Source organism: Physcomitrium patens, chromosome 5 (genome assembly GCF_059467195.1).
Source record: "Physcomitrium patens ecotype Gransden chromosome 5, ASM5946719v1, whole genome shotgun sequence".
NCBI lineage: Eukaryota > Viridiplantae > Streptophyta > Bryopsida > Funariales > Funariaceae > Physcomitrium > Physcomitrium patens.
Genome location: NC_143414.1, coordinates 18,996,652 through 19,020,476, shown reverse-complemented (window position 1 = coordinate 19,020,476; position 23,825 = coordinate 18,996,652). Strand labels below are relative to the sequence as shown.

The 23,825-nt window shown below is 35.3% G+C and overlaps 2 protein-coding genes across 15 annotated transcripts; both read right to left on the bottom strand.

The window, feature by feature from the left end:
- Positions 1-4,797: 4,797 nt before the first annotated feature.
- On the bottom strand, positions 4,798-11,808 carry LOC112282224 (homeobox protein knotted-1-like 3). Of its 9 annotated transcripts, none has more exons than XM_090250796.1 (10): positions 11,367-11,802; positions 11,017-11,120; positions 9,781-9,827; positions 8,601-9,486; positions 8,069-8,326; positions 7,532-7,652; positions 6,781-6,971; positions 6,387-6,518; positions 6,094-6,233; positions 4,798-5,775 (listed from the first exon to the last, which is right to left on the bottom strand). In XM_090250796.1, exons 4-10 carry the CDS (start codon positions 9,354-9,356, stop codon positions 5,769-5,771), a joined length of 1,605 nt encoding a protein of 534 aa, XP_090106922.1. In that variant the 5' UTR covers positions 9,357-9,486; positions 9,781-9,827; positions 11,017-11,120; positions 11,367-11,802; the 3' UTR covers positions 4,798-5,768. The 9 variants fall into 9 exon arrangements, 8 of the variants coding, with proteins under 8 accessions (XP_090106922.1, XP_090106921.1, XP_090106918.1 ...); XM_090250795.1 differs by having other exon boundaries at positions 8,601-9,483; XR_002969820.3 differs by adding an exon at positions 5,903-5,964 and having other exon boundaries at positions 8,601-11,120; positions 11,367-11,808.
- Positions 11,809-13,701: 1,893 nt separating this feature from the next.
- Positions 13,702-18,997, bottom strand: LOC112282880 (putative feruloyl esterase A). 6 transcript variants are annotated; one of them, XM_073534300.2, is made up of 12 exons: positions 18,750-18,997; positions 18,352-18,595; positions 17,323-17,412; positions 16,925-16,992; positions 16,638-16,703; positions 16,335-16,382; positions 15,966-16,033; positions 15,748-15,820; positions 15,293-15,454; positions 14,911-15,105; positions 14,574-14,662; positions 13,702-14,415 (listed from the first exon to the last, which is right to left on the bottom strand). In XM_073534300.2, the coding sequence occupies exons 2-12, from the start codon at positions 18,365-18,367 to the stop codon at positions 14,247-14,249; spliced, it is 1,044 nt and encodes a 347-aa protein (XP_073390401.1). In that variant the 5' UTR covers positions 18,368-18,595; positions 18,750-18,997; the 3' UTR covers positions 13,702-14,246. The 6 variants fall into 6 exon arrangements, with proteins under 6 accessions (XP_073390401.1, XP_073390400.1, XP_090106915.1 ...); XM_073534299.2 differs by having other exon boundaries at positions 14,529-14,662; positions 18,352-18,483; positions 18,750-18,905; XM_090250789.1 differs by having other exon boundaries at positions 18,352-18,483; positions 18,750-18,905.
- Positions 18,998-23,825: the final 4,828 nt, after the last annotated feature.

Genomic DNA, 23,825 nt, shown 5'->3' with positions numbered 1-23,825 from the left:
TATCATATAATAAGATATTATATAGAATAAAACATATTTTCTTTCAATGCATAACATGCATGTCATTTTTTTTTTTATATTGTAATTGAATACATAAATTTCAAAAAATTTAGAATTATTTTTTTTATATGAGTCTAAATTGAATGTTGCTTTAGAATGTTGTTTTTTTACTGTCGCTTATTTGTTGCATTCTAGTGTGAATTCTAGACGTCGATTCTTTAAGTTCACAGCCCTCATTGCTGATCAACACATCGGCTTCACATTCTTTTTCAAGCCTTGCACTAATATCGTCTATCAAGCTTGGTATAGCCTTAGTGGAAGAGCTTGCAATCTAAGTGGCCACCACGGATTGAAACGCCAAGTAAGGGTGCCTTGTATCAGATGGATATTTGAATGTATGTGATAGTTGAACTTGGTCATAGAGCAACAATTGAGTGAATGTACTAGATGAATGCATAGTAATAGACTAGACACAAATTTTGTGCACAAATAAGAAACGAGATTAGTTTTTCAAAGTCTTAGAATTTACCGGCATGGCCTCTGAAGGTTCTTTTTTGATTGCAAATTCCAACAAACTTGAGAGAGCCTCCAACTACTGAGTGTGCAAAATCAAGATGAGAACAATATTGAGAGAGAAGAAACTTTGGCACTATATCTATTCTAAAGAAGCCAGAATTATTGTTGAACTTGGTGAGGTCACACTTAAAATGGAACAAGAAAGGAGGGACAAGACATCAATACTTATCATACTTTCACTAAAAGATAATGTTTCAAAAAGTGATGACCTTGTGGTATGCTGAGACACCTTGAAGAATATCTTCAAGGCAAGAAATGGAGCCAAGACTCTTCATTTTAGTAACAAGCTTGAGAACATCAAAATGATTAAAAGTTCCACTACAAAAAACTTCATCAAAAGAAGGAAGGAGTTGGTAGTACAACTTGCAAGTGTTGGAGATGTGGTATTAGAAACTAGATTTGTCCAAATTATGTTAGGAGCTCTATCAAAAAGCTACAATGTTTTTTTCTAAGCAATATTATACTAAGATGATCTACCAACTTTGAAAAAACTTTATGGCAAACTGATCTTAGAAGAGACAAAGAAAGAAGATGATGTAATCTAAAACAAAGCACGTTTGATGGTTAGAACTGAGAGGCATCTTAGAATATTTGATAAAGGGCCAAGAATGTACAATGAAGCACAAAGAAGAAAAATGACAAGAAGAAGATTAATAAGCATTACAAATACAAAGACATCAAAATGTCATAGACCCATGTATTGACGCTATTGTAACAATTGTGGTATTTAGAGCCACTTTTCCAAAGAGTGTGAAATCAAGCACCTAATACATTGATAGTAGGACTAGTCCAACTTTCACCCAATGCGTCATTTATATCAAAGGCAACAAATCAATGTTTTCTAAGAAGACTCAAGACTAGAAGAACCAATGAAAACTTTAGAGATGTTGGAAACCACAATACTTTTAATGGATATTAATAATAACAACACTATCTAATAATTAGATTCCTAGGCGACCAAGCATACTATAAGAGACTTATCTAGAATGTATGAATTAAAAATAATTAAAGAATCCAATGTTTAATCTATTAGTAGGACCTTTCACAAAATAAAAGGTAAAAAAAATGTATTTGTTGAATGTAATGGAAAAGTAAAGAATATTAGTAATATTTTGTATATCCTTGGTATAACAAAAAAATTGTTGCTAGTAGTTAATATTGCATATGAAGGATACATTGTTACTTTTGAATGAATGCATTGTCAAATAGTAAATACAACTCATCCAACAAAAGTTATAACTAGAGGAAAACTAGATTCCACCAATAGGCTATATAGGTTGGAGTCCAATTGCTATGAACCTTGTATCTATTTAGTAGCTAAAAATTATTTAATTTTTCTATAGCATGTGAGGTTAAGGCATCTAATTTTAGGATCCTAAATGAAATAAAAAAAAGTATAGATAGACTTTAATATTTATCAATAGAATATAGACTATGATTATATTATATAGAAGAAAAATATAAAAGAACAAATATTCCAATACAACATGTTAGAGAGTAGGGCCACACAAAGAAACATAATCGTTCATTTAAATCTTTGTATGCCAATATCAATTCAATTACTGTCCAATTCAAAATATTTTATGACATTAATGGATGACTATTCTAAAAAGACATGGACCTATTTTTTGAAAGTAAAGTCTCAAGTCTATTAGACATTTAAGTATTTTAAATCTATGGTAGAAAAAGAAACAAGGGACCACATTAAAATATTTCAAACAAACAAAAGAAGAGAATACATTTCATTGAAATTTGAAAGATTTTGTATGGACAATGGCATCATACATTAAAAAACATAATCACACACTCTTTATTAAAATAGAGTAGCAGAATGTAAGAACATGATCTTCTTTCAGTAAGTATGCAATACAAGTTTTGTATGTGATGCACTGGCCTATTTCTAGAATAAAGCAATCAATACAACCATACACATCATCAACAAATGTCTTTTTAAAAAAACAATGGAATCACATCTAAAGAAAGGTATACAAGTTGTAAACCTACACTCCAACATTTCAAAGTTTTTCGATCACTTGCCTATGTATTTTCCTAAACATTATTAGAAAAAATTATAGCCTAGATCAATCAGATGTTTCTTCTTGGACTACAATTCTATTACCAAAGCATATAGATTATTTTATTCCTTGACAAGAAAAATCATCATAAGTAAAGATGCTATCTTTGATGAAAGAATCTTAAGAATCAAGAAAATAATACTTCCTACCTCAATGGAGCAAAATATAAGGTTAGATCTTACTAAAAAAAGTAAAGATGCACTTATTGGTTCTTCTAATGCAAATATAAATACAAATGACATACATCCATAGTTTCATCAAGAATAATAGCACAAAGTGATCATTAAAGGTTAGACTCAACATTAATAAATTAATAAGATGATTGCTGATACAATTAGAAGATTACATTTATGTAATCAATCTTAAGGATTCTAATTCCTTTAACGTAGCTAGATAATATCTCAATTGAACTAGAGCTATATAAAATGACTTTAATTCTATTCAAAAGAATTAAATGTGAGAGCTAGTTATCAAACAAGTAAAAAAAAATACTATTATATCAAAATAGATTTTCAAAACTAAACTAATTGTTAATAGGAAGATAAAAAAGCTGAAGGCAAGATTGGTTGCTCAAGGATTTGAACAAAAAAAAAAAAAAAAAAAAAAAAAAAAAAAATCTATTAACAAAATACAATTGCATCCACAATAAAATGGGCAATGCTAAGACTTATAGTGATCATGGCAACTAAAAAAAAATGGAACATTTAATACTTGGATATTACAACAACTTTTTTGAACAAAGACCTTGAAGAAGAAGTTCACATAGAACTGCCTTAAGGTTTGTTTCTTCTTTGGATAGAAGATCAAGATAAAGTATGTCTCTTAATAAAAGCAATCTATAATCTCAAACAAACAAGTAAAGCTTAATACATCAAAATTCATATTTTCTTAATAGATTTTGGAATGGTGAGGAATTGAACTAATGATAATTTATATTTTTGTCAAGAAGAAGAATTCACCATAATAGTGCTAATATATGCAAGTAATTTATTAGTCACAAGAAATCAGATAAATTGGATAGAATAATGACAACAAAACCTTAAGAAAAGATTTGAGATGTTGAAATTATGATTATTTACCTTCTACATTAACATAGAATTTGTATACTTTTTTTAAAGGATATTAGTGATTCAAAGAAGCTATGTTCTTAATTTACTACAAAAATTTGGCATGTTAGATTATGGATCAGTAGTAAGTCCAATGGAAGAATGCACAAACTACATATGAACATGGATGCAAAATTTGTAGATGTAATAAAATACCAAAGCTTAGTAGGGAGTCTAATATATATGACTCATACCAAATCAAACTTATCTTACTTAGTTAGTTGCTTTAGTTGGTTTATATTGGCTCTACAATAGCTGCACCTTGATGCCACTATCAAGGTTCTCTGGTACATCAAAGGTACATATAGTCAAAAAATATTCATACCAAACAACACAATGCAGGAATTAGAAGTTTTTATTGATTTAAATTAAGAAAGGGATCTAGTCAAGAGAAAGTTAACATCAAGAATTTTGTTCAAGATGGGCAATGCACTACTACATTGGAGCAGCAAATTGCAACCCATTGTAAAGGGCCCTCTTTGATAGAGTGATGGAGTGTGAGAGATCATATAGGTGTACATCTTGCTGGTTGAATTATGAGAGTCAAAAAAGCCAACAAGGATGTTTTGCAACAATCAAAGCTCTATAAAACTATTAAAGAATCCCATTCTACATACAAGAACAAAGCATATTGAGCTACAACACCATTACATCAAGAAAAGAAATGAAGATGGCAATATTAAAGCTACTTACATCTACATGAATAAGTAGCAAGCATATATATTCACAAAACCTTTAGAAAAGTGTAGAACCAAAAGAAGAGAACTTCTTTGCTCTATTCTACAACAATGCATGTAACCTTAATTTTCTAATCTTAGGAGGGAAATGACCTGCCACTCAAAGGACAATATAAAATCAATTCGAAGAGAACACTCACCAACCTCAGCCGTCGGAAGCAATGCAAGATTGGGAGCATGTCTGCCTCCACATCCCTGCCGTGTTGAACATCAGCCATAACTATCATTAGGATGCAAGTTAAGGTGTGAGGGAGGGAGTTGAAACTGATCACATCTCATGATACAATACCAGAGACGTCAGCATTGAATGAATTGCATAACTTTACTTCGTCCAATTTGCCTTTACAAGGAAATAGCCAAAAATAAGAGCTAGCTAACGCTTTAAGCTAGAATTACTCTCAACCAGTGTACATTGGAAGTAGATAAGTGTTCCCAAGTGTATATATACAATGCCAATATCATAATCTATACACTGTTAAAATTACATTCTGCACTCTTGCGATAGTGTTTCCGGATTAACACATTGTTGAGCTCGGGAGGCATCATTGCCTCGGGATCCGTGGCTGATACAGCACCTGTAAACTTATATGGTTACCTATGTTGATGAAGCTTGTGACTTGAGAAGCAGTTCATCATCAAGTGTGCGTGCATTGAAACAATCTGCCTGGTGATCGCAAGTCTGGAATACTACGAGCCTGCTTAAATTTAGACTGTCACCAGTTGTTTTTTTACTTCTTGCTGATGTACACCAAAATGAAGTAAACTTGCGCTTACAAGTGTGGGTGTGCGTTGATTTGTTAGCAAACTCTCTCTCTCGTATTTGCAGAATCCAATTGATCCTGGCGCTCGTGCCATCCACATAACAACAAATGACCTTGTCGCTTAATTCATGAGAAAAGCTATCACACAGGATGAGTCCTTGGAAACTTCAAACATGGCCCTCAATTCTCCCCTTTACGTTACTGAATTATAACACTCATCCGACTTCGTATGCCAAGCTTGATAATAGTAGCACATACTATCCTCGTATGTATTACTTAAATAACTTCAAATCGTTCGTATGAAGAAACTTCCCCTTTCTTACAGTGATGCCTCTTTGAACAATTGAGAAATCAACCTTGAAGCCGTCGAAACTTCATAGATAGATCTTTGAAAGCAACCAATTGGCTGCTAGCTGTGGACAACCTTTTCCTCGCAATATACTCGGAGTGTACGCAAATGCTCATATTTCTTGCTGTAAGTTTTCACTTGCAATCACGTGATGTGTGGAGCAATTACCAGCTACAATTCGAAAACGTAAACAGGTCCATGTCAGTGCGTTTCTAAACCAAACACGTAGTACAAGAAGAAATCGATCAAGTTTCACAACGCAAAATTTAGGAACTTAATCAATATTTTCAGGAAGTACCTCGACAAATAGAACACGATGTAATGGTTCAAACTCAGAGAGCGACCTCAAGTGATTAGTACCTGCTGGAACTTGTGACTTAGTGAATTAGCGAGAACGAATAAAAGAAAAAACCTGGAGTTTGAGGTTGACACGTTAATAGACGGTTCTTGGAAATGCTCAACCAGAAAATGCAATTACGGTGTACTCACTTTTTCCGTTTGCTCTTCAGCTCAGAAGATGATGACAATGGATTGCTGTGCCAGTTCCGCTTGCGTTGGTTTATGAACCAATTATTCACTTGCTTCAATTCCAAACCTGTCTCCTGAATCAGCCGCTCCTTTTCATCCTCCTGGTTGAGGAGTGCAAAACAGAGGTGGAAAAATCAGCATGTCACCAATACGTATATATATATATATAAATGGAATTCTGAAATTACGTGAACTAGAACATAAAGCATGAATGGATATACGTAGTTCAGGATTCCTGATGAATTTTTTGATACCGTGGGATATGGCCACTTTGAATGTGCTTGCCACCAAGCCTTCAAGACTGTTGTAGTTCCCTCAGGCAGCTTTCCAGCACGCCGTTTGCGTAGGATCTCCTCTCGCACATCAACAATTCTTGCTCTGTATCCCTGGTAATGGTAATGCATAACGACGAAATCTTAAAGATGATACTAATAGTAAATTTTCTTGGCAAAATTCTGACTCACTAATCAAAAATCTGCCTGACCTGACATAATTCAAACCAAGAAATTAGCCAGGTATACAATCTCAAATTCGTTGGACAGAGTATGAACGGTCTTTACAATTAACTACTCTAATAACGCACAAATACAATTCAAATGGTAGATATACATCATGTTAGTAATAAAGATTGTGGTCCACAACACATGCCTGCTTCAGCTCGTACTTGAGTTCTTGGCGAACACGTTCCATAAGAGTTCTCTCCGATTCAGTAGGCACCAGAGGACCAAAACCTCCGCTGTCTTGAGGATCCATGTGTGCATCGTATGCACCATAATCACTATCATAATCCTCATCTTCCTCAGACATTGTCGCACCAGTGCTTTCCCCTGCAGAGACTCCTGCATAATTGAACACCAAGATATCGCTCACTCGTACTGCGGGTTTTCACAAAATGAAAGCCCCGTCGAGATATTGAAAGGTGCAACACATCTAGGGCATGTTTTTACATGGCTATTATAAAAATTCCAAGCACACATTCACTTTGACTTCAGAGGATCAAACTCGTGACGTGGGGTAAACTCCCTAAACTTCTATATCTTCTTGAGGAAACTGATATTGAACTCTAACCAAAGATAACTTGAAGGTAGGGTGACACTCTTTAGGTAACTTACAGGGGAATAACAGCATTTAGTTAGTGTTTTTTTACTCAAACTCATTGCAGGAGTCTGAATAGCATTGAGATCAGTTTGAGAAGGCGAATGAGAATGATTTTTTAGGGACAGTATATGGAAACATATTTGTGCCTAACCTGCCTCAACTCGGTGGCAGTTCACTTCTTTTTCAGGTAAAGACAATTTGAGGTTTTGGAACTGATCAATTTGCAATCTAATAATGTGAAGAAAAAAAGAAAAAAAGAAAAACAATACGTTGGCCCGTAAACAATTGTTTTTTCACTTACCAGTGAGATTGTGTAGTGCTTGCTCCAACTCCCAACAAGACATCATGGCCTCAGTAACATCATAATATACGTGTTGTTGAAGGTGATCTTTGAACGAACAAAGGAGCATGATATACTGGGCCTGCAGTCAACATTCATTAGGTTTTCAGATTTTACTGTTATGAATGTGAAAGGTACAAAGAAAAAATTAAGTTACTAATTTAACACTAAGGGTCTTTTCGAGGAATTCTGTCCAAGATTTGTGGAAGAATCTCTAGATTATTGAGCGAAAGACCGTAATCTGCTCACTGTCTGGCAGTGACAGCAGGAATTGTGTCCAATATCCTTGGAAGGACGCATACGGGTTTGTCCCGTAGAAGCAGTACCTATTCAAAGACGACAAAGAAACTTTCGAAGGGCTGTTTAGCTCGTTGCATTGACTAGAGTTTCAGAAGTGCTGAAAACATTACATTGTGAAATTGGGACTACATTTCGAGCACAACCTATTTAGTGATTGAGCTCTCATGAACGACGATTCCTAGTACTATACACACTTACCATGAATTGATCAAGTTCTGTTTTTTCATCCTCGGTAATTTCGAGGTGATCGGGATGAAGTACAGAGTATTTGCTTGTAACATGTCGAGCTTGAGTTAACTGCGCCTCAATATGTGGAAGCTGATCTACCGGGGTCCCCACCCGAAGACAAGAAGCGTGTGCATTCAATAAATCTGGATATAGTGGATGAGCAACAATCAGAAACTTGTCTCTGGCCTGCTCCCACTCCATCTTTTGGGTTGCTCCCTCCCAGTCGGTCTGTAGTAAAGATATGAAAAAATCGATTCAAAATTCGAGAACCTATTTAAAAGGTTCCTCATGCAAAAGGCAATCAGCTCCACTCCATGGGTTTTCATATGAGGTCGGCCGGCCAGCCAGCCATCGTAAGATTGTACAGAATTTGGTCAATTCCTTGGAACTTCTACTCGGCCATTGGAAACAATGATAAAAGAACCAAAACTTGGTGGTTGCTCCTTCACAACTTCACTTCATCGTATCATTGTCATTAATTAGTAATGAGAAGTAAATTTACCTGATGTTCGGTTCTTTCATAATCTTCAGCATATCTAGAACCACCTTGCGCTACAGAATGCCGCGGGTCTGTAAACAGCGCATGGTTGTCTCTACCATGCCCTGCTGGAGACAAGTTCAGCTCTGTCGCCATTTTCGTCGATTGAGGGCTGACTGTAAAACCTGCAGCTTTCGCATCAACCTCCCCCCCTGTCCGATGTTGAGAAGCTAGCATATTAGCGCCTTGCATCGACAGCCAATGGGTGTAGGTACTCTGATTAGGAAATGAGATCGTGCTGCTATCACCAGCATGCATTGGCATGCCACACATACAAGACTGTGAACCGCTCGCTGAACAGACAGGGCACCATCTTTCGGCTGCATTATGATCGCCGTAACCTGATCTATCTTCACTAGCCTGATTCTGTTCTCTCAGTAGAGCACTATTGAGCCAAGTACGACCATTCTTCACTATCCCGTCCTCTGTTCCCAAGAGATGATTGTCGTCTTCTCTGTCATCCGATTCATTCACTACAGGATTCCTGCCCCTGCTACTCTCGTCACCAATTATAGTTGCGTTAGGCTGGATTTCCATTGCAACTTGATGCAAGTTAGTATTAGGCTCCAGCGGCTCCTTGGGAAATTGTGTATCGTCAAAGCCCTGTGTGTGCTGATCAGCGTCCAGAGTGTCATGCCTTTGAGAGAATCTAGAACTTTCCCAAAGCTCTGGAAACTGCTGTAGGGATACATCATGTGATAAATTGTTGAAAGCCATCATTTGTCGCCCACAGTCGCGATATCTATACAGAGAAACCCTGAGGTTCCTATTTTAACGCTGTTGATATTGACAAAGAAGCGGAAGCGATCATTCTACTGTAACGACTTACTCCATTAGATCAACACCCCTGCTGAGAGGTCACAGATCCAAGCACCTAAGGAATAAGTACTTTCATCACGCGACAATCAAACACCTCAAGGGCGGACTTCCGCAGAATTCATCAGATTCAGTGTGTGCCATGCTAACTCAACATTGGTTGCACTAATATCCAGGAATATTCGAGTTTTATGAGTTCATTTCATGTCGCATGACTGCGAAGGATATTGACAATCGTGGTGAAAGGTATTTCATGCATACTTCAGATTCTCCGCGATACAAGAATTGTCCATGCAGTGCGAAATATTCAAAGTAAGAAGCATCCTACCTCCAAACTGATCCAATATTGCAGGATCCAAGCTGGAGCGCCGGCTTCTGGATTTAAGGACAACCACAACCAAGTTTTCAAGATAAATATTAGCGATTTTCTTATTGACGTAAATGAGAAGGGGCTTTGAACATATCCAGTGGACAAGTGACAATCAACGCACCGCCCATCTCATGACGTGCAAATATGGTAATGATACACAATGAGTACTGGCTGTCTTTTTCCAACGGCTACACAGGTTTGTATGGTCGATTTTCTGAAACTGAAAGATTAGAAGAAATCGTAAATACGATAAATTATTACGTCAAAAACCATCAGACGGAAGTTAGCTTGCTGTGAATGAAACCCGTTTGTAGGGAGCTTTTCTTTCAGATTCGCAGCTTCTAATAGTTGTGACGAGATCATCGTAATTGTACATGCTATCTACTCTCTAAAAAGGAGCACTCTTGTAACAATTCAAATGAATATCATCGGGCAAATACATGATTGGGGGTTTGCCTGATTGGATCATCTGGCGAGTCCTTTGCCCTTCGCATAATATGACCTACAGAGAACCCCATACATAGTCTTTCGCAAATTAGTACGCAGCACCACGTTTCTCCGTACGAAGTGGTACTTTGAGCTCATGACTTGCTGTGCCACTTCGTCATATTTGTAGCCAGAATTCATGGGTACTACAAACAGAAACGAGGTTCCCTTTCTAACATAGACGACTAGATTTATACGCAAGGATCGGACCAAAGCCAACATAACTTAACAACCAGCGATTCTCTGCGAAAGATCAAGTCCTAAGTTGTGTAGGCACGAGCTGCTCACAGAACTGGTAGCCTAGCGTCCGGAGTTGCAAAAAAACAACACTAACATGGGCTCTAGTGTGGATTCGGCTCGATGACGTTAGCGAAGTTATTTAAGATGCCGCAACTTTATCGATAGCTAGAACCGAATCAAGAATGAATTGCAAAGAGATGCTATTATGAACAAGTTGACTCATCGTTTAAAATCCTATTTCGATCAATATTCATCATTGAAATCGATCGGGAACAGGCCTTGCTCTACCTCGGAAAATTCGTTAGAAAGCACTGGTTTATTCTTAGATGATGCACAGCACGATGAATCAAAGAGAAGGGTAGTACGGCTTTTCAAACTCGCACACGTGAGATAGTATTTAGAGAAGGATTTGAAAGATCTTCCGAGTGATTGCAGTAAGTAGGATATGCAGGGTGTATGGACAGCTACTTGTAAAGTTCGCGATGAAGTCCACCTACACCGCGTTGTGCGATAAGCTCGTCAGACAGAGACCTCTCTCGATGCAAGCAGTCAGATAGCAACGCCACCCTTGGCTGCATTCGACACATCAACTGTCAGAGGATAGATCACGCTGAACTTCTCTCAAAGCTACCGCTCAACGTGACAGACGAGACCACTGCAAGAATTTCAAGCGTCCAGAAAATTGAGGGTGCACAATTACTCAATACATGTTCACGTCAAAGAGAAACAATCTTCTCATCCAAGAGATGCAAACAAACACACAGGTAACACACTGATGTTGAACGGATAGCAATGCACCACAGTTTATCCGTCGTTACCTGACGAATTATCTCACGGCTGGGCTCTGAGCTTCAACCTTCACGCACCACCGCCAAGATCAATTGTTAAATCGATTGCAATGCGAATAGACAGAATAAACCCCGTTCTTCGCACAACCACGACCGATTAGCACCGCGCAACGGTAACTGCAAGTTCTCTGTCATGCGAGACGAGACTCAACAACAACAACCACAACAACAACTACAACAACGACGACGACGTCAAGGAAAGACTACGATGCACAATTACTTCACACAGCTTGCGATGCCCACTTAAGCATCCTCTCGCCATCGCCACTTCCCGCCTTTCAACTACGACAACGCTGTTGCTAATCAAGCACTAATGCTCCCCTTCCCCCCTAATCTGGGTTAAGCCTTCCTAATCTCCCCTGCGAAAGCACTAATCCCACGTATCTTCTGTTCTATTCATGTCGCATGACTGACGAGTTGCTTCTCCTCCCCTCAATCTAGTAACTTCTTGCAAGCTGTGTCCTCGTCCTAGTAGAGGGCCAACTAAGGCTGAAGATCATCAGGGGGGGCTTAATTATTTCGAGATTAGTCTTAATCAGGCCTAATCAAGATTTTTGTGTTTGGGTTAGAGGGGTATAATAGATCCCTCTCAAATTCACGAATGCTGGTTGGTGTCTTCGTTCCCGCCAATTGGACCCCCCCCCCACCTTTTGTCCACGTGTGCTCAAGGTTTCCATAAAATATTCACACAAAAGATTTCTTAGTGCAATTTTGGATAATTAATAATACAATAAATAATATAATTACTTGGCATTGTCTGAGTAGGAGGAGGGAAAAAGGCCAATAGAAAAATATCACACCAAAACCCTGATTCCTGAGTTTCCCAGACTTGGAATCATGAGTAGTATTATTATTATCATATGAGGACATGGTGGCTGGCCAGGGGGGAAAGGGCCAAAAGACATGGATGGATGAATGAATAAATGATGGATGGGTACTCGAACTCTCTTTCTCTTTCTCTCTCACTCACTCTCTCTCATCATAAACATGGGGTTGTTCATGTCTTTGGTGTGACAAGACATGAGACAAAAACCCACAACTCCATCTCTCTCTCTCTGATGTGTACACATATTGTATTTTTATTGTTTTTTATAGTTTAATGAGCTTGAGTGATAACATTGGCATGTGTGTGTGTGTTTTAGAGTAAGTGTGTGATACTTTCTAAAAATCATTCCTAGGAAGTGAATAAAGGAAATTCCACAAATATTATCAAGTCACAGTTTTGATAGGAACAGGGGGGGAGGGGGGGTCTAGCAGGAAAAGCTTGCTGGGGCACGAAACAGGTGGTGGTCCAGCCCAGTCCTTACCTGATGGATGGATGGATGGATGGATGAGAGAGAGATTGTGACTTGCCACCCACTAGTCAGTGTTAATAGCCTGTTCACAATAATAAGTCAAAATGCACTATATATGTATATATATATTCAAAAAAAAATGTGGATAGATAAATGAATAAATAAATATTTTCATGGTTCACACTCCACTTGCCAAGAAAAAGCATGTGGACCTAGAACAGCAAAATTGGAGCGGTAGCTTTCAAAAAACACAACCCTGATTTTACATAACCTTGGATGATGGGAATATCAATTTGGGGATTTAGGTAATTCAAATCAAATAATGTATTTCTGTGTATTTGATTAATATAAAAAAATATTAAAAAAATGAATTGATTTTCCAAAATATCACAGTAATTTCTTACAAAAACTCGTAATAGTAGTTATTATTATTATTATAAAAAAAGAGTTTATTGAAATTTTATAATATAGATTTAATTATTTTTAACGTACAAAAATGTGGGAAAACATAATCAAAGCTATCCGTATTTGATATCTCGTCAGTTTAGAATGACCAATAGATGGCTAAAGAATGAAACCTAGATCTAAATGAATAAATAAACAAACTGGTATGGATTGTAATACTGATCCTGTACATTGTTAAATACCGTTTCCTCTACTACATTTGTTCCAAACTATCGACGAAGAGCCTTGGTTTAGAATCTCAGACTCTCCACCATGACGGTAAAAAAATGTATTCGTCCATTGACAACAATCAAGAGATACAAACTAAATATGCCGAAAATTCTGTAATTGTGATTGTGATTGTGTACTTAAGTTGTGTGTTTTGGAATGTTGGGTCAAGTCTTGATAGACACAAGCAAGCTCATCGGACATTACATTGTAGAAACTGATGCAAGGACTTCTGAAGAGGTCAAGCAAGAGCAGTTGAAAGAGATTGAGCACCAATGGCAAATGACTTGACAATGAACTGAACCCATTTACTAATGCAAAACAACCACATTTAAGTGTGAGTGCTAAAGGGGGTTAAGATTGTGGATGCAAATTCAGTGTAGAATACATTGCTTTTACAAAGAGTGCAAGGCAAGGCCAGATCTGTTTCATCATCCTAGACCAAGTTGTCAGCCTTGCTTTCACATTTGATGGAAGAATTCCATCAGAGCATCGCCATTATATCAGGCGAGACCTATTATTAAAACAATAAGAATAATTATGTACAACAAATGAGTTACTCTCAAATGGGTAATCTCGCTAGAAATTCATTACAACAGGAAACAACCCCAGCTACTGGCTTCCATGTGATGCACACTAGAGCAGTTCTAGTGACCCATATACTCCGGAAGGATCTATGCCATCCTAAGAGCAGTACTTGAACCCAGAATCGGAGCCATCCACATCATAGGGAATGGGAGACTGTTTCGTATGTCCACTTTCATCTTCTGTTTGAAGTGATGTAATCCATAAAAAGCGTCTCTTATTCAGTTTAGATGATTTGCAACTGATCAAGGCCTGCGGACAAAACGTGACTATCATCCTGCGATAAATGGACGATGCTTCATTCCTGTGCCATTGCGGGGAAACGCTCCCACAGAGACCTGGTCTTACAGCCTAATCCCAACGTTTGCCCATTTGAGCTGTTTTGTAAAGCCATTACATCGTCTTCAGTTTTTAAATAAACGCCATAATAATTAAGATGGTCAGCAATGCTGTTGCCAGTTACAGATCTGTCATGATCCACAAAAGTACTGTTATTATCAAAAACAGAAAATCAAATCATTCATTAGATGACACTCTCCACAGCGAAAACCTCAACCAAAGTCACCAACATGTTTATGACCTGCAGAATATGTGCAACATAACGATCTGAGCTGTAGGAGTAGACCTGCTGCAGGAAGTATCCTCGCCAGAGCCGTCACAAACTCGCTCAAACTCGTATTGCAGCCGGCCTACAGCAACTCTAAATATCCAGACCTGCAGCAGTGTGCCACATCGTCTTAGTAGAAATTACTCAAACACTGCCGCGAACTTCATCGTGCAAACCAACAGCAGCCACGGGTATCCTTACCACATTTCAAGAAGCTCCAGCTACACTTAAGTCATTTTGCTGAAAGAACAGTAATCCAATGTATATCATAGACAAAAATAGTGTAGCCAAGGCTTAATAACAATGACCTCAAAAAAATAAGAGCTTCAAAATGATAAGAAAGTCCCAGAAATACCTCAGTAGCAAAGTGATGGTAAGTCTTTTCTCCCAACAATGGATAATAAGGGGGCAGATGAGGTACTATGTCATGTGCATGCGTCACACGGATTGTCAATGGGACATACGCATTATAGTACAGTGCGAAAGCATAATTTCCCACACGAGGCTGCCCAAACGTAATGACCTCGACATTCTTAAAGCCATAATTCGCCTGTAAAGATAGCAATCAATGAAATCAATAATGCTTAACATGAAGGTTCTCACAACCTTAAAAAACTATTGAGCATGCTACTGGTAAAATGATATCATATGAGTAACACAGATATTCTGCTCCTACTATCTTATTCTTGCATTAATGCTTGCCCCATCAGCGTTCCCATGATAGTTAGCTGACTCACAGAAAGATCAAGTGCACAGAAGGTAGCCATTGCCCCTCCCATAGAATGTCCTGTTATAATAACACCAAGGTCACTCCTAGCTTGCCGAATGGCTTGTATTGCATCAAAAACTCGCTCCCGTAGTGTTGTGTTGTGATAAGCTGCATAGAACCCACTATGTACCTGCTGAGAAAAAGAAAGAGATTAAAACCATTTTTTGGGTCTGCATTCCTTCATAGCAAATACAAACATCCGATGTCAGACTGCACTTTAAAAATAAAATAAAATAAAAAAACAAAAAATAAAAAAAGCACTTGACTCTGAGCATGATATCACAAGAAAAAATGCACCAAAAAGTGCTCAAAACTTCAATCATGATCGCCTTCAGCTTGATACCAAGTAGCAAGTCAAAATAAGATGAAAATAGAGAGGTATAACGGGAATATTATTATGAGACTGATATTCAGATTACGTACCATTGCATCAATTACTCCTGGATAATGCAGATCCAGCTCTCTGAAATATATGTCCTCGGCCCAATTCTGGATGCTGCACACGAGTATGAAATCTATCAGCACTAAGTCACTTTTCACAAGGGCTGAAGTCAACACTTCATGAAGATACTAATCAGTGCTTTGCGTCTTAACATCAAAAGCTAATAATAATTGTAGCAAGTGAAAGAACACAGAAGCACCTGGTGTCCTGAGTTCCACGAAAAGCAATTACAATAGCATCCAAATTTTCCGCCACACCCACAAAAGCCTGCACGGAATATGAACTTAAGTTCAGCCAGCCTCGCAATAAGTAAATTATGAAACAAAATAAATAAACTGGGCACACAAGTATACACATGTATAAAGAGGTACTCATAACAAGGGCATTGTTCATTGTCAATTATACGTGATGGTCGTTCATACTTTTACAACCTTGAATCTAACTTACTCTGATGAAAACGAACCAGAAACAGCAAGAGTTACAGACTCAGCAACCAATTTCCGGATTTCTTGGAAACACTAAGTGGTAAACTGAACTCAACGTTAGAGCAGACTTTAAGATGAAATACCTGAAGACAATGTTGAACATCCACGATTAGTGTATGGATCTTGAAACCCTGCCCCATCAAAAACACCACAACATATAAAGCACTAAACCATGGTGAATAAGAACACGTCATTCAACATGTCAAGAAGATGAAGAACGCGTCGCGTTTGGAAAAAGTAGTGTTTTTGAGGATTTAGCTGCAGTTGGTAGTGGTTATATGCCCAGTCATTACCACTATAAAACACAGATTTAAATATAATTCCAAGTGTTTACAATTAATAGGTAAACCGCCAAACTGAAATCTGCTCAACAAACATTGGCGCACCTTGGTCAAACCTTTGCAACGGGAACATGTCCATGATAGAAGTGACAGGTCGTCAATTGTGTAAACCTGCCAGGAGAACAAAGCATTACTTCGACATATCACAATACTCAGATATTATCAACGAAACAACGCAGAATGAAGAGATACATATAAAAGACCCTGACAGATATACAACTGCACATTTGTTGTTCAAGATATTCAAGAGAAATAGACTATGAACAATTGACATACATTCATAATAACAAGGGATCACTGCAAGAAATAGGTAAGTCAAGGCAGGCATATACCGCAGATGCATACTCCACAAGATTGAGCGCTTTTGTCCTATTATATTCACAAATCGCAGTTTTCCGATCTATACATGAAAGGCCAACTTGTCTTACTCTCCCCGTTCTACTCAGTATGATGCAGAGCGTTCACTCCAAAGGTACAGTGATGGCATCAATGCTATATATCAAAGCGCATATGACAAATCCCGCACAACATCAAGAATTCGAGGATGACAATCCTGTGGAGATTTTCGTAGCAATTTGATGAATCAATTAAGTCTGAAACTACTAGAAAGAAGAAAACACTACATGTTGAATGAGATGATCTACGTGGCAATGGTAAAAGTCAAGACTGCCATCACAGGTATTTCAACGATACACCATGCAAGAGGGGAATAAGTAAGCTCGGCACTAACCTATTTCAGCAGATGCTGCACACATCGCAAGTGATAGAAACAGTATGATGAATCCATACTGCTTCTTCCAATCATATCCCATTCCTACAACTGATCAGAGCATCCACAAAATATGCCATTGTTAGAACAAAAAAGGAACGAGGATTTATCTGTTATAAAAGTCGCAGGATTCAGACCATGTGGGATCTCTGAAGAGAACTACAATCGGAAAAAATAAAGTCCCCATGACAATCAAGACACCACGCAAAATCTAAGAAATAAAATTAAACAAGAAAACACAAATAACGACCTTCAGAATCGACGTGAACCCTAGATGCGGAAGAACATGTAGATTCAGCTGTTGGAGATGTCTAACAGAAATAGAGAAAGCTTAGAAACAAATGCACCAGAGCAGGAAAAGGTAGAACATGCGAGCATCCCTTCGAAGTATCATAAAACCTACGATTAAAAAAACAAAAACCTCCTTTCAAAATGATTTAAGCACTGTTCGTTGATCAAGAAACATCGCAGCATCTTTACAAGGCTGACATTGTATGCATCTTGTATTCAACGTACTCTAACAAAGCCCTAAATTCCCGATCAATCAACAAAACAGGGAACTGAGTGACATCGACGGATCATCATTCAGGGACTACCGGTTTGCAAGTAAACAAGAAATGTACAGCTCTTTCATCCTCTACAATGCAAAAAATAAATAAATAAATAAATAAATCGGGTATTATTGTGTAACTCGTTTAAAAAACTAAGCTCAAGCAACGGTCTCATTGTGACGATAGCATAATCTCCAGTATATCGACTACGAGATGTATCAATAGCAAAAATATCCTCTTCTAAAATAACAATTCGAATTCCCTAAGGGATACAGACTGCATGACGACCAACCACAGTTAATAAACCGACTCAGATGATGAGGGATTCCAAGTCGACTCCATAAATCCGCCAATGAACTATGTAGACCCAAAATTCGAATTATGAAATACTCTTCTCCAGTTGTATCAGTTCGAATTGCTTCAAGGAAGACAAACTCACCACTACAGAGGCGCATTCGACCGCCTTAGCTTGGTCATCGTCAGGTGCTGAAACAGAAGAAACTCAAAGCTGCCTCCCATGCTCGCACTGCGCGCCGGCCTTCACCGGCGTCCACATTTCTGAACCGTGACACTAAACAAGTCGCACCACATCACGACGCAGAATCTCGACCACTTGGAAACTAATTACACGGAACCAACAAGGTTCTTCAAGTATACGAACAACCTACCAGAGATACTGAATCCTGCACAAAGACGGCATAAGGGAGGCCGCGGTCAATCTTCATGGAACGTACACTTCACAAAAAACTTTCCACGACAGACCACGCCACAAAGAATCTTTCACACCACTACACTTCCACGAACACGCTCCAAACCCGGAAATTTTCACAAACCCACCTCAAAATAAAAAGATTGGACATGATCGGAAGTTATCAGAAACGCTGACCAGCATCAAACTTCGAGGGCAGAGAATCCTCAAACATAAAAATTGCCACAGGACACACTGATGCCATCGAAAGCGACATTGGTGGGCCCAATGAAAGCTAATATTGGAAGGCCAATATATAAACTTTCCGCAATGTGCTAAACTTGTGGAATTTCGAAACTGTGAAATGCAGAAACCGTGGAGATTACGCAATTGGGTGGGATCGTTTCGCGGATGCGGATGAGGTGCTGGCACGATAAGAATCGATAGAAGCTGCTGCAGAAGGCTTCGACGACCGCCGTCCAAGTCGAGCTTCGTCCCCTCGACGAAGTCTCCTTCGTCGAGAATTCGTCGACGATGACATTCTGTGGGGCTGGGGCGACGAAGTTTTGATCGACATCTGTCGTTTGCCGCCTTCGACTGGATACGTATGTAATATTCTACGTATTCTGAAAACGGCTTGGGTATCCAATTCTACGTATATATAAATATATATACGTTTGTGAATACGCACTTATGGGTAAGTCAATCACACTTCAAAGGATTTAATTTCATGCAGCATTGTACGAATCTATACCAACCAAGTCATTCTCATCCTTAATTCTAAAGCATTGGCTTGCAAATTAGTTTCTTTTAGCTTTACTTACTTAGACATCATTTATATTGATTTTGTAGAAAATCTATTAAAATATTTATATTAATTGATTATTTCATTAATTCAAAAAACTTAGAATTCTTTGTAATAAATATTCTACACTTAAATTTGTTGTAATCTATATGTGTTTTATTTTATATATATATATATATATATATATATATATTTTTGTTCATGTTTAACTAATTTTTTTGGATAATTTTAATTATGTGTAAAATTTCTCCCAAACAATTAATCACTATGATTCCTAGGATGGTACAATTTATTTAGATTAAGATTGCACCTTTATTGCTTTTCATGTTAAACTTATTAATTCTTTATATTTCTATTGATATATATATATATATATATATATATATATATAATAACAACAAAAGTAAGGAGAGAGATGATGCATTATATACATATGTATATAGAAGATTATATGTCAAGGATATGAATCTAGATAAAACTCAAAAGACAATATACTTGTGTATTATTGAAGAAGGGAGAAGTAATACAAAAAGAAAAAGCTATGAGATTTTAAAAAATAAATAAATAAATAAATAAAAACTAAAAAATAAAATAAACTAAACTAAACTAAACTAAAATAGCTATTGCCAATTACGAGGAGACTAAAGAGTCTTTAATCAATGTTGAAATACAAGAAAGATATTTCTAAGACTAAAGAACTTCTCACTCTTATCTCCGTTTATATTAGCTACCAAGAAGGCCGTATGAAAGCTTCTTAAGAACCACAAGACATGTGGCCCAAGTGTCAAGTTGTAGGTGGCTTCTAATATAGCTTTTTAAAAGTAAAAAACTTGTGAGACAAATTTCAATAATCAAGTGGCATATCTAATTAAACTAAAGATCTAATTTGCTTCTACAAAACTAATTTAAAGTTTCTTAAAGAATATATTATCTACTTAATATATTCTATCTACTTCTATTTACTTCTACTTACTTAAGTAATATAGGCATCGATCACATTATAAAAAAGGCATGACATTTTATAACTTTTTTTTGGAAAATAGAAAAATTTAAAAACTTAAAATAAGTTAACATAAATTAAAAGGTAGCATTGATAAAAAAAATAATAATAATTTATAGAAAATGAAAGACAACATAGATATCTTTTAAAAACTAAAAATTTATATTTATTTTAATTAAAAGCAGAATAATCATTGCTTCTATATTTTAATAATATGGAACTAATATTTATTCAAATTATGTTTAAACATTTAGATGTATTGCACTTAGTTAGTTAAAGATTTACAAAGAATTATATTCAATATAAGGTATATGATTATTTCAAAAAAAATTATATCTATTTTATATATTATTTTATTGTAGAAGATTTAAACTAGTGCATATAAACTCAAATTGATCTATTTTATTCTTTAAACTCTAATCAAGATTAAATTTTGACCTAAAGAAAAGTAAGAATTTTGTTATCAAGAAGAATATAAAGTATGTTGAAACTACAATCTATATATATATATATCATATATATTTTATATATTAGATGTGTTATTAAATTATTTGAAAAAAATTAAAATTAAAAATTACAAAAAATATCATAAAATTTATTTAATAATATATATATATATATAGATAGATATATACATATTTTCTTTAAGCATAAAAATCAATAAATAAATTGAATAAAACTAAAAGAAGAATAATTTTTGTATAAGATAATAATATACTATAAAGTATTTTTAAAGAAATATTTAAAATAATCATAAATTAAATAATAAACATCCAAAAATAAATAAAAAATACTAAGATGTTATTGGATATAGCTTCAAATTTCTAAAATACAAAGTAAGTAAAAAGGTATAAGTACTAAACTAAAAAAATATATATATTTATGACTAAAATTATATGAGACATATTTTGATGGTTCCAATTTTAATTATAGTCTTGGCTATGAACATCTATGTTTTATTGATATAAAATAAAAATAAAAATAAAAATAAATTGTTGTTGATGATTTTGTCTTTAAATATTCTTATAGATAAATATATATATATATATATATATATATATATATATATGTATATATATAAAATTTACTATGATATAAGTTTTTTTAATAAATAAGAGATAATTTATAAATAATTAATAAAATAAACTTGACTTCTACAAATAAATAAATAATGAAAAAATTCTTTGAACAATCTATAGAAAGCTTTAAGATCCATAAATAAATAATATACATGCATATTGCATATGATTGAAAATTATCAATACTACATAATAAGTATATAATCAAATTATATACTTAATTATTTCTTACAGTATTTTAAAATGTGACAATGAAAATAATAAAAAATAAATAATATAAATAAAGTAAAATATTTCTAAAATTCACAAATATATGAGTATTATCAACTAATTTCAATCACTTTGATATACTATAAAATTGTAATAAAGCAATATCAACATTTGAATTAAAATAATAACTTTTCAATTAAAAAAATTAGAATGAATTTATTATATAAAGAATACAATAATATAAGATGATAAATCATAACATATTATTAAAATAAAAAATATTATATCAAAAAAGAATTTTTTAAAATTTTAGATTCCAAATATATCAAAACTTTGTATAGGAAAGATTGAGGTATTCCTTGTCTTACCTCTTTATGTCATGAATATACACATTTATTCAGATAATTACTTACATGATTAGATAGAAATAGGTAAATATAAATTAATTTCATAATATTGTATAGAAAAGCTTCCTAAAAGCTTTATAGATGTGGTTTTGACTTTACATATGTTTGTAGTTGATTGATAGGTTAGAAACTTGGTCAACAAGTTAACCACTTACTACATGTATTAGTAGCTTGTGGAACAAGCTAACTATGTGGCATACATATAGATAACTTGTCTTATAAGTTAAAATATATGTCTAACAAAGTCAACACATGTTGGAGGTCCTATAGAAGATTGCCTTGTAGCTCTTAATTAGAGATTATATATGGAAGAAAGAATGAAGCCTTTTTCACTATTTTGCAATATCTTTTTAGTCATCAATCTTATTTTAAGACTTTTTAGTCTTCTTGTCTTTGGCAATAGCTATTCAAATTCAATATATTACCAACTTTGAGTATTTTTTTAATCTTTTCAAGTAAAATAAGAGTATATCAAGCATATCTTTTTTTAAGATTTATATCCTTAAAAATTTGATAAGAGTGCTAATTTATTATTTTTCTCTTTTTTTAGAAGTAAAAAGATTATTTTACTTTTATTATTAAGTTTTGAAGGTTGTAGACTATCCACCTTTAAATAAATAATTTAGTTTTTTAAGATTGATTTTTTTATTAAAGAGAGTGGATTATCTCTCTTTGTGGATATTTTTATTTGATATTAGAGATTACAAATTATCCTTCTTTAATTTAACTTTATAAATATATTTGAATTATCTATAAAAAAAAATATTATAGATGCTATTCTTTAAAAAAATGATAATAGATTTACAACTATTGCATATCTTTACAAGCTTGTCAATATTTTAAAAGTAGAAATCTCACATATTTCTAATGTAAATCATAGAGGTACTATTACTTTACATATGGAAGAAATCTAGAGTTTATGCCAAGAATTTGTACACTTAGAAAAAGCAAGTCAATTAGCCTCACAACTAAATTCAAGAAGTCACTTCTATAAGTATAAAGAAGACAATAATTAGTATGACTAAGAAGTTTGATGGAACAAGATCAAATTTCAAGAATTTTTGCAATAAATTAAGCTTTATTTAAGTTTCTATCTTTTTCAATATCTCAATGGATTTACTTAAATAGGATTTATAGATGCACTTTTATGAAGAAGTGCTCTCTCTTGATTTTGTCCTTTTGGGATATACAACCGCTCCTCAAAGTATAAAAGATCTTCCTCCACCTTGAACTTGTCGTCATTGGCACGCTGCTTGATATCAATGGCTACTGAATCTTCAATGGTCATGGCACGTACCTGATTCAGGAAGTCAACATCAATTGGCACAATAGTAGCGCAAAGTTGAAATTGCTCTGGCTTCAACAACGTCGTACATTGTTGATCAAATGCTGCTTCTCCAGCCTTTGGTATAAGATACGATCTCCTCTATAAGGCATCAGATAGTCCTTGTTGCTTTCCAGGTCGATAAGTGATAACAAAATCGAACCTAGATAGCAACAAACTCCACCAAGCTTAACGTCGATTTAGAACTCGAGCTAACATGAAATACTCCAAATTCTTGTGATCTGTATATACGATCATTGGATGTGCAGCTCCTTCAAGAAAATGACGCCATTCTTAGAAAGAATCCACTATAACAAGAAGTTCCTTATTGTGGATCTCATAATTGATTTCAACAGCAGAGAACTTTCGAGAATAGAATGCAACTAGATGGAGCTTCTTG